Source organism: Malus sylvestris, chromosome 2, assembly GCF_916048215.2.
Source record: "Malus sylvestris chromosome 2, drMalSylv7.2, whole genome shotgun sequence".
NCBI lineage: Eukaryota > Viridiplantae > Streptophyta > Magnoliopsida > Rosales > Rosaceae > Malus > Malus sylvestris.
Window position 1 is genome coordinate 11414650 of NC_062261.1, and position 18880 is coordinate 11433529.

Below are 18880 nucleotides of genomic sequence, written 5' to 3' on the forward strand. Positions count from 1 at the left end.
AATTGTAAATTTCGTCTCATTTGATCTTAGTTCGTCATGTTTTTATCAATTCCGTAAACAAGATGTGAAATCAAAGATCAATATTGACATTTTATTTTTTGACATGTACAAATCTTTGCCTCTAACATGCCTGATAAAACAATCTCAATTCTATTTTTTATAACTCTAATTCAAACCTTTATCCGTTTCTCTTGTGAATTGGTGCAAAGCTGTAGATCTAGCCGTATGATTCAATGAGTGGTTTGAATTATATTTTCAAACACAATCTATTATTTGGTTTTGAAACATAACCCATTATTTGCTTTTAGCCAATGGTTGCAGCTACATCTCGGCACCGATCCGCAAGAATGATGGATGTGAATTTAAATTAGAGTTGTGAGATTGTTTTAGCAAGCATGTTCGAGGCAAAAAGTTGTGTACAAAATGAAATGTTCATACTACTCTTTAATTTAATGCCATTTTGACGAAATAGACGAAAGGTGAACTGAGATTAAATGAATGAAAATGACAATTTGATGGGCAAATCAATTAACAAGCCTTTATAAAATTGTAAAAATTAAAAATGATCTTCTTAATCAAGGAGACAATTTTTTTGTAAGAAGCCGTGGAGGAGTTGTCATTAATCCTTTTTGAAATGCTCATTACTAAGGTTCTTTTGGTATATCACTACAAGACATCAACTTATCCACGACGACAATTTTACCACGGACTTTATAAACTCGTTATAAAAAGTACAAATTTACCACAAGTATAATAAGCATGTGGTGAATAACATTTTTTACCACGAACAAATTTTAGTCCGTTATAAATTAAAAGTGAATGACCACGTGCAAAGTTCCATGTTGTTAATATAATAAGCCACCACAGGCAAAGCTCGTGGTCATTATTGTTAGTATCCACATCGTAATTAAAATAAAATTGGAGGGACACCAAAATGTTTCAAAATTTCAAACATATATGCAATTTGGAATTTTCACAGCACTACTCAAAATCTGTAAATATTAGTTGAAAAAAAAATCTGTAAATATTATTAATGAAACACTACTTATCAACTAAAATCCCATAAATTTACGGTTATAACTCTCTACAAATAACAAATATAAATATAAATTATTAAACCCTGGATAAACATGTCAAACACTAAAAAGTGAAAAACACAACTTAAAAAAAAAAAAAAAGATAAACACAAAAAAGTTGAAAAACACAAATTAAAAAAAAAGAAAGAAAGAAAAGATAAACACAAACCCACGTTTATCCTCTTAATCTTCTCTTTGCAGTAGACGTGGGATTCAAATTCAAACCTAAAATCTACACGTTTCTACGGTGTTTTCCCTCGCCCAGTAACTTCCCACTCAATAAACCCGAGTCAGTTGTGATTATTTGCATATGAAAAAGAAAACTAAAATCTCCAAGCTCCAACCATTCCAAAAGTTAAAAAAGTCGACAATATGAAGTGAAGAACCGAGGTGATCTTTTCTCTAATTTCTTTTCATTTTATTGATGAATGTTCTGTATGAATTTTTTTTGCGCTTTGTTGTTTTTTTTTTTTTTGTATCAGTAACTTCTAACTTTTCCCCTGCACCGGTTACGGTGATCCTCTAACTGGTGTTCAGGTAATTTCTGTTCTTAAATTTATTCTGAAAAAAAATAAAATTGTAGACGCCATGAAAAAGAAAGAAGGCTTACATGTTTATATGAATTTGCACTATCATAATTTTGTGTATATTTGAGTGTATCCACTTGGTTTATACCACATGATTATCTTTTATTTCCGTATTTACTTCTCTTACTTGAGATCAAATTAGTATATTCCCACCCAAGAAGTACAAGATTTTATTTTATTTCTCTTTGTGCTTATGTCTATGCAGATAGAAGTAGACATATAGAAGATGCAGTTAGTGAGGTTCGAGCATTAAGGGCAGGATGTCACTCGTGAAGGACTTGTTTTTGGAGGTGTTCAAGGAAAAGTAAACTTCTAAGCTGACTATTTCCCAGTAAATGGAGGTGTACTTCATACTTGATACACAGTTTCGTGTTTCTTTATTTTTTTCCTTTTTTTTGTCAAAATAGTTTCATATTTCTTACTATAGGACATTGGCTTTATACCTGATTTTGTTGTAGTTTAGTGTAATGCTTGTAATTTTTTTTAATAATTGATTAATTAAGAAATTATTGTATTACAGTAAATTTGCAATTGTGTGATTATATATATATATATATATATATATATATTTTTTTTTTTTAATTATATATATATATTTTTTATTTTATTTTTGAAAATCTTATTACAACGGGCATTGACCGTGGTCAATTAGTGATCCACAATGGTCATAGTGCATGATGCTAGATTCCAATTTATCACGAGTTAGATCCGTGATTATTATTTAATTGATAACACGCTTTGACCGTGGTAGAAGTTCAAACCTTTCATCACGTTCAGATTACTAACGGACACAATGTCCGTGGTAAATTGCAATTAACCACGGACACAATGTCCGTGGTAAATTGCAATTAACCACGGACATTTACCGTGATAGATGTGGGTTTTTCTTCTAGTGTATAAAACATGAAAAGTATGGTTCTATCGATGCATGGCTTAATTGCAAACAATTTTTTCATACATCAACGTCTGCTAATCATTACTAATCCGAGTGTAGATGATTGTTGCTCTCATAACTTGTACCCTTAATAAAGATTTTAATTGTTTGTTAATCAATTGGATATACCTTGTTTGATTGTGCCATTACATGTAGCTAATAGGACATTCTCCATGAGAGACATTTCCAAAAACATTTTCCACCCACTAATATTCTAGAACATTTGTCGCGCTTAATGGGATTATAGAATTTTGTTAGTATGAGTAGTCCACAAGCATGTATGCATGATCTAACTATTACAAACAATGTAAATTCTACATGTATCAATCATTCAAAACTGCTCACATGCACATGGGCAACTAACCGTAACCTACCTCATGGACCAACGTGCAGTGTGCTTGTTCATTCCACTACCTCGTTCTTTTTTGGGTCTACCAGTTGCTTCTATTCCTTTCACCTTTTCTTTTAACGCACAAACGGAAAGAAAGAAAACTCCCCATCGATATGTAATGTACAGACTTGACGTAGCGTAATGTACCACAAACACAATGTAATCGAATCCCACCATCCATCCACGACGATATGACCAAGTGATGACTGACTCCCTCTCTCTCACCAGTCGTGATCAGTCAGGTGGTGAGAGCCTTCTCTTTAATTGTGACCCAGCACTGCAGTAAAAAGTAAGACTTCACTAATACTGTTAATGGTAAGTTTGCATGGGACAGGCAAGTGATAAGACTGTCTTTAATTTAATCTGTCTCGGCCAAAGAGAATGAATCTTTTCTGGAAATGGGTAGGTTTCAGTGGGGGGAAGGCACACACGGCATCAGAGAATCTTTACCAACCTCAGAAATTAAATTTTAATTTTATCTGGCTCAAAGTTGAAAGAGTTAATTACAAGTTTATCCATGAACTTTACTTTGGTCTTAAACTTTTTTTTTCTTCTAAATTGGTGCAGAAAGTTTTAAAAATGTGTTAAATGATGAAAATAGTGACACCAGTTATAAAAGTTTGACATAATTATTGGTGGTTCTTTTATTTTTCACCCCCACCCCACCCCAGCAGGTTTTGAACCTGTGACCCAAGTTACCGTTTGGTACGTGAGACCCGACATAACGTAATAGAATGAAACATTCCGTCCCACATTTAGTGCGTCAAAAATAGTAGAACAAACCCTCTTAAAACGACTGGTTCCACATCCGTAAAACACAAAAATGCCCCTTACCTTTTTCAATATTTACACCATTTAAAACAAACCCTAATCCATTATTTGCCGCTGCCTTTCTTTTCGCGTAGCCTTCCTCCTCATCCTCATCCTCTCCTGTAGCCGCCGACTGCACCCAGCCAGCAAGCAGCAGTCGCGCTGCAGATTGACCTAGGTATGCGATTGATAGTTTGTTGAATCTCAATTTTTGACTTTAATCGATTGATAGCTTGGAATTCACCGTCTCCCACCACCACAACCTTCTCTTTCTCTTCCTCGCGCGCCCTCACCCTCCGCTGTCTCCTCTCTCCTTCTCCTCCCACCACTTCCACCCGTCCCCGCCGCCTCTCGTTCGCTGCATCGCGTCCTCAACAACTCATCTCCCTCACCGCCATACGACTTTTCACCGCCCCCCCCCCCCCCCGAGGCCGCTTCATCCTTATCACGAAACCCTGGCGCCGCCTCCAAGACTAGAACTTACGCTAATGAAATTCTCTTGTTCTTGTTTGGATTGTGAGAAAATGTAGGAAAATCTGGTTTGGGCTGGTGGGAAAATTGAATTTTGATGGATAAATGTTTTTGCTTTTTTTAATTAATGGTGATTAATGTACAGGGAGCAGGATGATTACGAGTTGGTGAATTGCATTGCTTTTACCTTCTTATGTGAAAAAGATTGACATTTTGTTGTTCTTATCAGTTGGGTAATTCTATTTGTTTCATTCTTGTTATCATGTATGCCAGACTAATATTTCATGTAATCGCGGATTCTGTACTTGTATACGGCCGGTGTTTTCATAGTTGTTGTAATTGTCTTTTAGTGTTTGATGACAGTTTGCTGAGATGATTGTTGTAATTGTTTTTTATTGTTTGAAGACTACTAAGATGTAGACATGTATGGAAGCCTACTTCCGGAAAATAGAGACTCATAATTTTTACACTTATACTTTACATATTGTTTGAATGTTGCCTCTTCACATCATTGATCCGATATCATGGTATTGTTATAAAAGATAGAATTCATGGCATAACATATCTTCAGCCATGTGCTAGTGTAAAAAATATATCATAGATAAGCATAAATGTGTCTTCAGCCATGTGCTAATGTAAAAAAAAGTCTCATCCTGTCCCACACATAAACATTGTACCAAACAACAGACGAAACATGGGTAAGTTAGTCATTTAATCTTTTGGTTCCGTTCCGTCCATTGCATACCAAACACAAAACGAAACAACCGTCCCTTTCTGTCCTACACATACCAAACATAACACGGAACCTCCATTCCATCATATTCCGTCCCATTTGCGTACCAAACAATATCTAAATCCAGAGCCGGCCCTAAGAATTTGGGGGCCCTGGGCGAGCCTTCGAAGTGGGGCCCTAAAATTCTCTGATCTCCGGTTCTTGGTAGATTGATTTGTATAAAAAAGAATTCGCTAAATACATAAAAAAGTTCTATTTTCACATCAAATTTCATTAAAATTAATATCAAAATAAGATAAATATACAAACATTATTTAAACATTACACGATTCACATTTTTAGACACAAATGTACTAAATATTTGCAGTCAAAAGTTTAAGATTGAGAGTGAAGAACAATAAAACTTTATGATCAAGAGAGTAAATAACAATAAAACTTGATTGAGGAGTATAATTAATTCAACGCCAATTGTTTCTCTTGTATTTTTTTTCTTCTAAAATCAAAATCACACTAACGAATTGAATATTAAAATAATCCATTGAATAAAAAGTTATTGAAAAGAAAAATATATAATTCAAAGTTTTGATTACCTTAAAGTACAATATATAAGACCATATGATAGTTGATTTAAACATTCGATAGAAATTGAGAGAATGGGAAGTTGAAAGAAAAAAGATTGTAAAGAGACTTGAGTTTTATAACTTTATATGCATTTGGGCAGATGGATTGGCAGTAAATTTGAAAAACAAGAAAAATCTAGTGAATGAAAGGCAGTTTTGTGTTTCGAACTCAACACCCCAAAGAAATATAAAGCCAACATTTTCCACTGCACTAACAAATGAATTATGATATTTTTTATTTTTTTTTGTATTTATATGTTAATTACAGAATATAAAATTTTTTTGGGACCCTTCCGAAGTAGGGGCCTGAGGCGGGCACCTACTTGGGCTACCCTCAGGGGCGACCCTGCCTAAATCTACCCCTACCCCTTACCCACATCCTCACCACTAGGCTATTCCTAGTGACTTTCATAATTATTAGTGGTTACTTGTTTCTTGGTTCACAAACCACAATGCGAAGTTTGTTAACAAATAATTCTTTCGCACTAACACCAAACCGTCACAACTTCTGCATACAACAAAGAGAGAGGATCAGACATAGAGAATGTTGTTAACGAGAGTTTTTCTCATACGACTAATTGATGGAAGTGTGGGTCATGGTTGGTGAGCCTTGGCGATTATAAAAGATTAATTAAATACAAAAAATTATAAATAAAAAATTATCTGAAATAATTAAACAAAAAATTATAAGTATCTAACCATATTCTTTCACCTTACACCACATTTTAATATTTTTAACCAATCTTTTATTTTTTTCTGAAATAAAATTATTTTTTATTAGTTTATAAAAAATAATATTTTAATACAAATTGTTTGGACTATTTAGTTTAGGGATGAATATGGACTTGTATAGTTACTGTTTATTAATGGTAATACTATTTACTTGAGGAGATTGAATTACCTATTGCCACGAAACTTTTTAGGGATTGAAGTGCTATAATGGTGGAAGTGTGATTTGGGTTGGATTTGGAACTTAGCCTTGTCAAAAAAGCATGGGTGTAAATGCTATAAGAGCATTTTTAGTGCAGAAAGTAAGGCAGAGCTTCCTTTTAGCGCATGAGAGCTGCTGATGGGGCTCAGTACCTACATCTATGTATGATGTATCAATCCCCAATCTTGTTTTCAGTTAGGCTTGGCTTGCAACAGCAACAACATGCAGAATCCCTATGTTTTCATCAGAGTACCATTAGACGGATTTGCATCCTCGCCGGATCCCTTCATCAATGCACACGAATCATTGATAAAAAATCGTACGGTCCATATTAAATACTTTTTATATTTTTAAAAGTAAAATAGTTTCATTTTACGTGAAAAATATAAAAAACAAAAAAATTACGACCGCACAATTTTTTAGTCCGTATGCGTAGATATCTAAGATCCTAGGAGATCCGGCGAGGATCCAATTCCCCATTAGACAGACTCATCAGTCAGTCACAGTTGTAGAAGCAGCTCAGGACTCATAACCCTAACCCTATCCTTATGTCCAATCCACCCTTGGATTCTTATCCTTGGACTATTATTGCCACCTGCATTGGGATATGGGCTACTAAATCTCTAGGGCTTCTAGCTAGGCTACTCTTGTTTAGTCCTTTCTAGAGTTCTTGTCCAAGAATTGTGAACCTAACTAGGGGTAGAGCCTACTATCACCGATGCCCGGGTATTAGGACAAACCTAATTTTTAGGAGATTTTCTTGTGCAGGGGATTTCGTGTCATGATCTAACCCGTGCATCCAAGACACACACGAGTAATACCCTTGCATTCAGTCCATCAAAAGAGGTTTGTTTAAGACCCGAATGCATGAGACTACCTTTGTGTGTGTTTGAACTAACATGTTACATGGCACGAAAGACCATTGCCAAAGATTCTCTTGATTTTAAGTTCATCATTTTCATATAAATTTCCCATTAAAGTTTTTGGGGATACAAGTTGGTTCTTGGTTGAGTTTGGATTTAACAATTATGAGTTGGTTCTACTTCCTATTCAGTAGCTAGGAATTTTTTATGATGCCAGTGTTTTAACCGTTAGATCTTTAGCTAAAAACACGTGAAATTTTTAGGGTTTTTGAGGTGAAGGCAATGTAATGCTGATGAAAGTATGAATATGTTTGGTATGTCTCTGTTCTGTAGTAGGAATTCTTTATAATTAAAACAATGGCATTTGTTCAAATATTTCAGAGGAAAGAGTAATCTGCAAACAAGACGATGTTAATGAAAATTGACAATGGCTAAGCAAATTATTCGATTTACGCTCATCAGTCTCATGTGTAGAAACTGGAGTTGCAGCAATTGTTTACACGGTTGCATTACGCAGGCTTCGTCGAAAGAGAAAACAAGAAGCAAAATGTTTTCTGTGCTATATTAGATATTACAGAAGCTCCTATAGTATGGCAGAAATGAAACAAGAAGCATTAAGACTTAAAACAAACCTTTAGATTAAATTCACAAACTAGTTCGTGTCCCGCCAACCAGGTGCTAGTGAAAGGTTGCTACAACGGGGAGGTGGGGCGTTGTATGGCGTTGCAGCTGTTTGTCCTAGCACGAATCAAATTCTGTTCCCTGCTTGATTTAAACACAAAATTTTAGTTGTCTGCTAAATTCAACAATAATCTGTCTTATACACCAGAAGCATTCAGGTGGCAAAGAGATGAATTACAATGTAACACAAACAAAGCAGCAGCTAAGTAAGAAGGCTAACCTGCCAGAATCCCATGAGGCTCCCATTTTAGTATCCCTATATGCATATTACACTGTTATTTGATTATTGTCGATTGCATGGATACTGTCATGTTTGCTAGTCGTCGCCCAAATGAAATGGAGGAAGAAGAAGAATCCAAATTGTGAATCAACTGCACATGAAAAGGCACCATTTCAGCAAGCAATATGACAATAAGGAAACGCCAATATACACATGAACAACGCAACTGAAACAAAATCCTTTGCACTTTGACAATATAGGGGTAGAAAGACAAAAGACTCCCAAGAAAACTAAAACGAAATAAGTTCTCTTAGGTTGTGAAAACCCTGAGCAAACAATGCTTTTGGAAATGAAAGACATGCCCAGGCATTACCTTTTGGGTTCATAAGTACGACTCCTAGTTCACTACAAGAGAGCTTCTCATCCCCATCCTACAAAAGATATCGGGTTTAAATTATGACATTAAAGCTGATGTCATAGTGTATCTGTTTTCCCCAACGTCCAAGCTCTTTCCGTTTTGGGATGCCTGCAACTGAAGAATTCACACAAACCATCAAAATTATATTACATACGTCAAAAATGATAAGCTATGAAAACACAGTTCAATACCTCGTTTGGTTTCCCATAAAGTTTTATCATATGAAGTACCTTGACTGCCTCAATAGCAGTCAAATAAATACAAATAGTAAGAATCAGAAAACCACAACAGGGAAAGAGTAGCAAGAGTATCTTGAGAGAAGGGCAATTGTGACATGCATAAGGTTTAGACCAGACTATAAAATTCAATTCATGTCCTTGACAAGAGGTTTCCTTTCGCACTCTTTCTTTGGGAACATACACAGTAACTGGTAGAGGAAGAAGGACGCTCGTACTGCAATACAACAACAAAGCCTTTTCCCACTAAGTAACTGCAATATATCTTAAAAAATCATATTCGTATAGTTTCATTATGAGTAACACACAGGTTACAACCATCTAAATCAAACACAAACAAAGGGTTTAATCTGCTCTGCATACAAAGGCTATTACTGTGGATACAGCTTCAACAAAAAATGAGTGCAGACAAACGAAAATAGGGGCATAGCCAATTTGAACGAAAGGTTCCCAAATAATTCTTGGAAAAGCAGAGCAACCAACAACTCAACCAAAAGATAGAACAACTCAACTACTCGACCACAAAACATTAGCTACTAAACCTCATGTTCCTGCAGAGAGACAGTTGGGAAAACCTTAAAAGTTGATAGGAAAACAATTATACAAGTACAAGAATGAAGAAGAGAACCTGAGGGTCCAGATTTCAGGTACAAGCAGTGGAACTTCGTTTTCGCTTGGCAGTGCGTCAAGCTGGCCAAGTCAACTCCTACTCCCGGAGGAGATATTTGAGTCTTCATTCCCCCACTCCTCCTTCAAGAGAACTGACCCTATATACCAAAAAAACTTTGTAAGCAGTTGACGGGTTTAGATTCTCAGCTTAAACTTTTGACCACAAATTTTTTATATTGGTGATTTGGACCTTGTTTTTTTTCATGGACTTTCAATTTCTCAATCGTGTATAACAGAATAGGTTTTGGTTGACAACTCCTCTCCTCTCCCCTCTGCATTCCAGTTTCCAGCGACTCTCCATAATCTGGTCACTCTCTCCTTTAAAACATGACAACTTCATATGCAATTTGGCGACTCTCTCCTAAGTCATATGGCGGCTTTCTTTCCTCTATAATCTGGCAACTCCCGCGAACAATTGTTTCAGTTTTGAATCAAGACATATTTGTGAAACTCATTCTGGTGTGAGTTGCAATATTGAAATTTTCGCCGCTAAACTCAGAAACATCCACAAGCCAAAGCACAACACAGAATTCAGGGGCCAAATGTGGCAGGATAAGTTTCATACATATATGACATGTTATTAAAAACACAATTACAAACTACAACGGCCATGGCATATGCAGGATGCTAAGGTCCCAAAGGGTATGTAAATAAAATGGGCCTGCTTCCATTTCTGAATAAAAGACGGCAAGAGCAAGAACGCATAAACCTTACCAACTGCCAAATTGCAGACAACGAAAAGAAAACCAACATAAAAATATTCAAAATTGAAGCTCATACAGTATTACAATTTCAAAAAGCTTCGAACTTGCTTCTTTATGCGGCCAATTGACATCCTTGCTCGCCTTTTAATCAGATGGGCTCACCAGCCGCAGCCGAAGATGCAATAATACCGGATTGAACTCAGACCAACGAGCCGGAATCCCATCAATACTTATGCTGTAGCCTCTTTAGCCTCCTCATCTGCGACTGAAGACGCACCAGTATCAGAAGAAGCCAAACCTAGACCCTGCTCCAATTTCTTCCAGGCAACCAAAACATTAGGAGGGAACTTCTTCTTGATCGTGCGTATCAATCCCTTGGCCTCCTTCATCTTCTTCTTTTTCACCAATCCTTCAGCCAAATACTTCATTGTATTGAAATCGGGGATCTTATGCACCTCCACACTTCTCTTGTAAACTTTATACGCCTTGTCATAATCCCCACTTTCACACAAATAAAATATCAAAGTTCGAAAAGTTGCAGCATTTGGATTACAAGCATTTCCCTCCAACCCCTCATAAACCTTGACAGCTTCTTCCATCATCCCATTCCTGCAATAGCAAGTCATCAAGTAATTGTAACTAATAGTATCCGGTTTCAGCCCGGCATTCGCCATTTCCTCTATCAAAGCTTTCACATTGTCCGCGCTCCCGCCATGGACATACATAATCTTCACATTATAAGCCGCAGCATCAACCTCAACGCCCTTCTTCACCATCTCATCCCACAACTTCTCTGCCTCTTCGCCATTGCCCTTCTTGTACAAAGCATTGAAAATTGTAGTGAACGTCACCGCAGTGATCTCAATACCCTTCTCCTCCATCAACCTCAGCGTCTCCATCGCCTTCTCGGGCTTATCCGCAGCACAATACGACTTAATCAGTATACCATACGACACTTTATCAGGGGAGACCCCATGCTTGTTGGGAATTTCGTCGAAAAGCTGGGGGACTCTGTCGAAATGCTTAGAATCGTTGCAGGCAGACAACAGAGTGTTGAAGGAAATGGCGGTTCTAGGAGTACCCAGCTGGTCCATCTGATCAAAGGTCCTCAATGCCTGGTCAAACATGCCGGCGCGGCCGTAGGATCGGATGAGGGTGGACAGGAACGGCTCCTGGGTGATTTTGGGGTCATTTTTGTGGGATTCAATGAAGGATTCGATGTCAGCAAAGCGGTGGGACTTGGCGAGGCGGCGGACGGTGAGATCCTGGGTGTAGCGAGACGAGGTGGGAGAAGAGTAGTGTTCGGAGACGGAGGAATAAATCTGGAGGGCTTTGTCAGGGTCGTACTCGGTTCGGAGCTTTGATTTCGCTTTTGAGATGGAAAGGGTAGACTTGGCGGTGGTGGTGGATAGATGGCGGAGGTGGCGGAGGGGAATTGAAGATGACATTTTTAGGGTTTTTGCAGCTTTTTGGGGGTTTTGGGTGGATGCTCTTGCTCTGTTCTTTCGAAATGTTTAGGGTTTTAGGAGTGCTGTTATTTGTCCTGTTGCTGCGCAACGTATGGGATTAGGATTTCCAGGGTAAAATTTTCCGACTTTTCACCCTCTAATTTTCAACTTTTTTATGAATAACTTGAGTGGAAAAAAATTAGTGACATTTTTGCATAATATTTTGGCTTATTTTTAGCTAGCTATTGCACATGTTCTTCATCAAATCTTGTTTTACCCCTTTGCATTTTATACTCTCATTTTACCATTCTTTCCTCGTGCCCCACTTCACCCTCCACGCTTGTATTGTCACACTTTACCACCTATAATCTTCTTCCATATCCTACTCTAACCTATATCTTCAAATAAGTTACAAGACTCGTTGTTTGTGTTGACATGGCATGAGCAGTCTAGTCTTTTCAACTAAGCTGTTTGTGTGGCCTATATCATGTCATGTTAGTGGAATCCATGGATTAACAGATGTGGGTTAAACTCAAATTAGTGTTCGATTTCACCTATATTAAGAGAAGAAAGGAAGAAGAAAACGTTGAATTTCAAGATTCGGGAGTAAATTCGAAGTTTTCGCATCCCAATGCAACACTAAACTCACCAACATAATTGAAAAGACTAGATTGTCCATGCCACGTTAACACGACGACTATTTTAACTTATTTGACGAAATAGCGTAGTGTGTAACATATTCAAAATGAGTGCAGATGTTAAAAGGAGCTCTAGATTCTCCCCGCGGAGATGCGGTCGGATGCCAAAAACAGACCAAATACGTAATGCAATAAATAGAAAGACAGGAAATACCACAACTTATATTCAAGTTCTTAACTTCAGTCCTTCCACTAACTGAAAAAAAAAAAAAAATACGCGTCAAATTATTCCTAGTCATACATACCAGGATACACGATACAACTCTAATGAAAAAATGCAAACTCAAAAGTTCTAATTAAGAGAGAATCTCAATAGATCACTTAGTAGTACACTTAAGACGAACAACTAGCCCTCGTAGTCGCGCTGGCCGAACTTGTCCTCCGGATAAAACACTGCTACCACCTGATTGCCGCCAAATTTCCGGCCATTCAACCCCGTGCGGGCTTTTGTGGAGCCATCAGTATCTGCGTACTCCAAAAACACCTGCCAATACAAGAATATTTTCAGCATGTAGAAGAGCAAAAACCTGAAAAATCAGATATTCGAAACAAAATGTATTAATAACTAGATTTCAGACACGAAGACACAAACCTTCCCAACACCGGGGGCAAGTTCACCATCTGGTCTTGGACGCGGGATGATGACGTTCACTAATGCACCTGCAGATCAGTCAAAATCAAATAACTATTAAAAATAGACGACAACACAAGTCTTAGATGAATTTAGAAGGTTATGGAGGCTTCTGTCTGAATGTTAACGCCTGATTCTTTATAGCAGAATGTGGGACTACAAAAAAGGCTGTAAAACAGAAAGATAACGACAAAAAGAAAAGAGAAAATCAATACCGCAATAAACTTTGTAGGTTAATCAGAAAAAACCAACAAAAAAAGAATAGTGAAATTAACAGCAAGTGATGGTAACTTACCAAACTTTTCGCCTTCAAGCCTCATGTCTTCCAAGATATCATCATACTCAGTATCGTCCCTAAGCTCATCTGCAGTTACTACCTGAGTTAAACATACAACCTTGGTGGCAACAGAACTAGGCGGTTGCAACAGCATGAACCTCTGCAAAAGAAACAAACACCACAAGACGTTAAACCAAACCCAGATTAACTAAACTTTCTGAAAAATATTAATTTAAGCCAATTTAAAAGTATAGTTTAGTCTAACTTAACACCTACTAGGGGAAAAATTAGCACTTTCACTCTTACCTGCAATGCAATTTGCTGCTGTGCGTGCAACAGAACGCTCTCTTGCTCAGGTTTGGGCTGGTTGGCACCTTGGTTAGCACGCCTAACTGTGAGCGTCTTGTCACCCATTTTAATACCATTCAGCGCTGCACAAGCTATGTCTGTAACAGAAAGGTCTTGGTAAACACAAAAGGCATAGCCTTTTGAGTTTCCTGTTTCCCTGTCTTTCACTAAATCAAAACCACGAAGGGGTCCAAAGGATTCGAGTAACTCCTTGATCTGTGCTTCTGTGAAGTAATATGGCAGCCCACCAACAAATATGCGGTCAGGGCCCTCAAGCCCACCAGCAGAACCCGGTGTAAGCCCCACAGCGGCCAGGTTCAGGTTGGGATTGGGCTGGCTTGGACCGAGTGTTGCAGCCAGAGATGGGTTGTAATCACTAGGTCTCCGCACCTTAACAGGGGCTCCCTGTAGCAATTGTCCAAAAACAAAATAAGGGAATTGTCAATACTATGAACGTGAAGTTAATCCAAAATGCTTAAGTCAATCATACATGGATATAAATGAAAGGAAAGATTAGAAATACCTCAAAAATAATTCCATCCAGAGCCATTGCATTGCTAGCCTCTTCAACCGATCTCATCTCCACAAAAGCAAATTTCTTTTCATGGTTTATGTAGACATTGACAACAGCATCTCCTGCATGAAACAAGTAAAACAACAATTAGGTGATCAACTAAAGGGAAGGACTTTATTATACCAATTTGAGTGCAAACGTCAATATACCTGGGCCAGCAGTGTTCCCTCCAATTGCAGCCATAACTTGGCTGAAAAATGTAGCAACAGACTGCATATGACAGGAAAAACCACATTATCGATAGGAAAGTGTAAGCTTGAGTACACATTAAAAACTTAGTGTTCATGTTGAACAAAAGGTAGATAAGCAAAAATAATAAATGGTAAAGGTGAGTTTGAGTAAACCTGTTCATTTGCTGTGGGAGGAAGCCCTCCAACATACACTCGTCGGGCATGCCTAGTAGCCTGATAAGTATAAATAAAGAACAATTAATGTCAGCACATGTTACAATTAGGGAGTAGAGGGATGTACTGAATACTGATACAAACTAAAAAAAATTAATCTCAATCATGGCAACCTGTTGAGTCATTGCCTGAACAGGCATAACTGGAAGGGGTGCAAACTGCTGTGCGCACAAATAAAACATAATATTAGTGAAACTCAAGCATGCTGAGATGTATGGATCGCAAGGGGAAAGTGAGAAGAAGATAGAGAGCGAGAGATACCTGACCGGTCGACAGAGGGAACATGTTTGGGAACATTCCCGGAATGGTAGGACTAGTCCCAGGAATTTGCCCTGCAAAGAAAATCGGATCACATGCAGTCATCAAAGAACTACCAGATTAAACTTCTAAAACTACTTAAATGTTACTGCCAAATGACTCCTCCGCCACTTCATTTCCATGCAAACTCATTGGGTTAAGCAATACCCGGACCTTCAATTTATATAGTTTATCAGAGGAGGTGAAAGAAATATATCATTTATGAATTATGGGGGAAATATTTGTAAGACTACCAAAAAAGGCAATAGTTGCCGGTTGACGACGAACAAGATCCATCAAACCGGTGCACTGATTCCTCCTTGTACATAAAAGCTACAGAAGTCGGCTCACACCCATTGTCATCACAGTGGGGCAAGTAGTCCAACATTGCCTTCTTACAACAAAGGACAAGACAGAGAAACAAAACAACAAAAACACCAAAAACAAAAAAAACCAAAAGATCTCTCAGTCCCATAATTATTTCACCAAGTAAACAATAAAAATGTTGTAACCTTTCCAGAGACCACAGCTTTATAAAGGTTATATGCACAAGGGAAGGAACAAAATATACCTTACCAAAATAACACCATGCAATTGGATATGAACTTTCCACACTAGTCCAACAAAGAGAAAAAACAGTTAAACAAAATATAACAATCCCAAGTCTAGAAGAATAAATGTACCTGCTGCAGCAACAGCAGCACCAGCTAACATTGCAGAAGCAGGAGGTGCCATGTCAAAACCGCTAATCCTTTTGCTGCAAGCCGTTAGTGTCAGGATACCAAAAACAAAGTCAACATAAAAGAGACAACTTAAAGGCATGAGACTAGAAAACCTACATTCTACAAAACGTTATTATCACAGTTCCACAGAAAAAATAATATCACAAAATTATTGTCTTACCCCCAACTTAAACCTACATGAAACTCATACACAAGAAATCACGACTATAAATTTCATAGAAGTTGATAGTTCACTACCTACCTAAAATGGTATCTGTAGGTATAAATTTTGGGAGAGACAGGCATTCATTATCCAGGTGTGGTGGTGAAAAGCGGGGTTCGGATTTGATTATCTACATCCCAAGAAAAATGAAACAGAACCACATCTTTCACCACTAGCTAATGGATAGTCAAGTATTAGGAATAAAGATGCCAAACAAACAAAATTACAAACAAGAAGACCCAAACCCAAATAAGGAAAATATTTAATGAAAAGAACTCATCAACCAAGTGTTTATTCCAAAAATACTTAGGATTTGCCGCAAAAGTTAGGAGTCCTTTGCTAACCTCTCATAAAGAAAAGATACCTTTTTGAGCGTGAACGAGAGCGTGACCTCGATCTGGATTTGTGCTCAGATCTAGCTCTTGAACGAGACCGGGACTTGCGCCTATGCCTATCCTCCCTGTCTCTGTCATAATCCCTCCGTCTGTAAAATCAATGCATAAATTATAATAGTAAATGGACAAAAAAAATCTCAAAGCTTCACCAGATTAATTAGTATAATAGTTATATAGCAGTTTAAAATTCCAAATTGCACGAATTGCATCATACTCGGTTGATATTTACACAACCAAGTTCCTCATCTCCTAACAGAATATTCATTTAAAGGTAGACAATGGAATCAAAATTGGTCACACCTATCAGAGTCCCGGGTACGGTAGTGACCATCATCATCGTCGTCCTTGTCTCTCCGTCGCTCACTTCTCTCGCGATCCCTGTGGCGGTCTCTGTGATGACGATCGCGATCCCTGTCCCGGTCTCTTTCTCTTTCTCTATCACGATCCCTATCCCTAACCCTATCTCTATCCCTATCCCTTTCCCTATCCTTGTCCTTGCTTCTCCCCCTGTCTCTATCTCTGTCCCGGTCCCTGTCCCTCTCCTTATCACGCCCTTTATCTCTATCCTTTTCTCTGCTCTTTGAAGATTCTCTCTCGTAATCACGAGACTCATGCTGCAAAAGAGACAATTCAATCAGTGTATTGTAAATTAAACGATGAAATCAAGCTAATATACACCCTTTCAGCAAAGATACTTCAATATAATTATTTTCCAGATGAAATATGTACATTTTAGTGTTATTAAATATCAAAGTGTCCTCCCACTTATAACAGAACACATAACTGCGACAGTTGCGTATAAGTATAAGAGAATTGTCTACAGCACAATCCTGACACAGCCAAAGCAAGAACATCTTTCACAATGTACATCATCATATCTATACTAAAATGCATAACTGCGACAAGTGTGCACAAGTATAAGAGAATTGTACACAACTATAAGCATTAAACATCTATAACCAAATATGCAAGAGACATAAACCAGTTTAACAAACCCTGATTAACAGATAATTCTATGCAGAAACCTTGTCCAAGAAAACCCCAAACCCCCAAATTCACTAGCTAAACACAAATTCAAAACAGAAAACGAGTAGATCATACAAAGGCAGAAATTCGGATGAAACAAAAAACACACAGAATTCAATATATTCAAAGAACCCTAATTTAACAACCAATCCAACCCACCCAAACTAAACCCTAAAACACTCTCGTAAACGCGACCCTTTCGTGTACCCGCAATACTACGTGTACCTGAGATTTGGAATCGCTGTAATCGTCGGCACCGCCGTGGACGGCAGCACGAGGTTGGGGAGAGGAACCGCCGTCGGCGTAGGTGCCAGCGTCCTCTCCGTTACCATCGTACCTCCCTTCGTATTCCGTCATCATAGGTTTCCGCTATCTCGCAGTTGAAGTCTCGATGTTGCAATCTTACTTGGTGTTTGTTTCTCGGGAAAATTGTCTGCGGTAAGTGACTCTGAGCGAGGCTGAGAAATCTAGGGCTCGATAATTTGGGCTTTTTCTCCCTTTTATAGACCTCCAAGTTAAAGTGGTCGCTAGTGGTTGGGACTGAAGGCGGTAAAAAAAAAATTTATTCTATTTTTATATAATTTTATTCATTTTTAAATGTTTTTTACAACATGTTATAGCCTTATAGGCAGTAATATTTAAGTGAATTTTTCGCAATATTTGAAGAGCTGTTTTATAAAACTAATAATTATGAATTTCTTTGCTAAATTTGGCTATAAATGATCATTTCACTTAATTTTAATTAATTTTTTAATTGAAAAATAATATTTAATGTGAAAGTTATTTAGAGTTAGGTGAGAATATACATGACAAATGATAACTAGCATACACCATAGTTACGGTGATAAGCAAAAATGTTCCCTAAATACTCATTTTCAATCACTTATCTAACGTGGTAAGTGATATGTACACCATAGTTACGGTGATAAGCAAAAATGTTCCCTAAATACTCATTTTCAATCACTTATCTAACGTGGTAAGTGATATGTACACGTCATGTCAATTAATGAATCTAATGATTGAATGTTGATTGTACCATTTCTTTTCACATGACTCAAAGTAAACTCTTCATGGACTATCCGCCACCTTGTGTATTTTGCACAAGGTTTTACAATGTTGGAACAAAAATTGCGCCAAAAACCTAAAGTGGTAGAGAGTTCATGGAAAGCCCCACTTTTAAAAGAGTCTCCTTAGCATTTCCCGTTATACCAAATCACCAATATGGTTTAAAATATGAACTCCCTAACATTTGCTCTTAATGTAATCTCTCTAACATTTACTCTTAATCAAATAAATGTTTATACCTTAAGGGGCATTTGTTACAACTCCTTAGGAGGAACTGGCTTGGACTAGCTTAAATAGAACTATAATCCTGTGTTTGGTGGCTGGCGGGACTAACATTAATGGCACTAGTGGGACTCGCTTTCATAAACGCCTTAACTGGCCGGTCTTAGCGAGAGACCCCGACACCCATAGGACTAGCTAATACCTTC

General features: G+C 37.7%; 2 protein-coding genes and 2 long non-coding RNA genes across 11 annotated transcripts; 1 reads left to right on the forward strand and 3 right to left on the reverse strand.

Moving 5' to 3' along the window:
• The first annotated feature begins 3670 nt into the window (after window positions 1-3670).
• Window positions 3671-4742, forward strand: LOC126610339 (uncharacterized). The gene is made up of 2 exons (XR_007618489.1): window positions 3671-4324; window positions 4415-4742. It is a non-coding gene; the product is annotated as an uncharacterized LOC126610339 (long non-coding RNA).
• Window positions 4743-7844: 3102 nt separating this feature from the next.
• On the reverse strand, window positions 7845-9589 carry LOC126590456 (uncharacterized). Its single transcript, XR_007612084.1, has 3 exons — window positions 8691-9589; window positions 8318-8468; window positions 7845-8178 (listed from the first exon to the last, which is right to left on the reverse strand). It is a non-coding gene; the product is annotated as an uncharacterized LOC126590456 (long non-coding RNA).
• Window positions 9590-10170: 581 nt separating this feature from the next.
• Window positions 10171-11884, reverse strand: LOC126590449 (pentatricopeptide repeat-containing protein At4g36680, mitochondrial-like). The gene has a single exon (XM_050255909.1). The coding sequence runs from the start codon at window positions 11790-11792 to the stop codon at window positions 10575-10577; it is 1218 nt and encodes a 405-aa protein (XP_050111866.1). The 5' UTR covers window positions 11793-11884; the 3' UTR covers window positions 10171-10574.
• Window positions 11885-12632: 748 nt separating this feature from the next.
• LOC126590399 (splicing factor U2af large subunit A-like) lies at window positions 12633-17866 on the reverse strand. Of its 8 annotated transcripts, none has more exons than XM_050255872.1 (13): window positions 17595-17865; window positions 16662-16975; window positions 16331-16450; window positions 15705-15778; window positions 14986-15056; window positions 14838-14882; window positions 14665-14724; window positions 14470-14530; window positions 14270-14382; window positions 13705-14151; window positions 13417-13558; window positions 13083-13150; window positions 12633-12974 (listed from the first exon to the last, which is right to left on the reverse strand). In XM_050255872.1, exons 1-13 carry the CDS (start codon window positions 17745-17747, stop codon window positions 12837-12839), a joined length of 1806 nt encoding a protein of 601 aa, XP_050111829.1. In that variant the 5' UTR covers window positions 17748-17865; the 3' UTR covers window positions 12633-12836. The 8 variants fall into 8 exon arrangements, with proteins under 8 accessions (XP_050111829.1, XP_050111823.1, XP_050111861.1 ...); XM_050255866.1 differs by having other exon boundaries at window positions 14838-14885; XM_050255904.1 differs by having other exon boundaries at window positions 17613-17863.
• Window positions 17867-18880: the final 1014 nt, after the last annotated feature.

Coding starts and splice junctions, on each gene's coding strand:
- LOC126590449 (XM_050255909.1), bottom strand. CDS start 11,792: ATGTCATCTTCAATTCCCCTCCGCCACCTCCGCCATCTATCCACCACC.
- LOC126590399 (XM_050255866.1), bottom strand. CDS start 17,747: ATGATGACGGAATACGAAGGGAGGTACGATGGTAACGGAGAGGACGCT. Junction 16,976..17,594: donor AGGTACACGTAGTATTGCGG/GTACACGAAAGG, acceptor TCTCTTTTGCAG/CATGAGTCTCGTGATTACGA. Junction 13,559..13,704: donor AGCAGCAAATTGCATTGCAG/GTAAGAGTGAAA, acceptor TTTCTTTTGCAG/AGGTTCATGCTGTTGCAACC.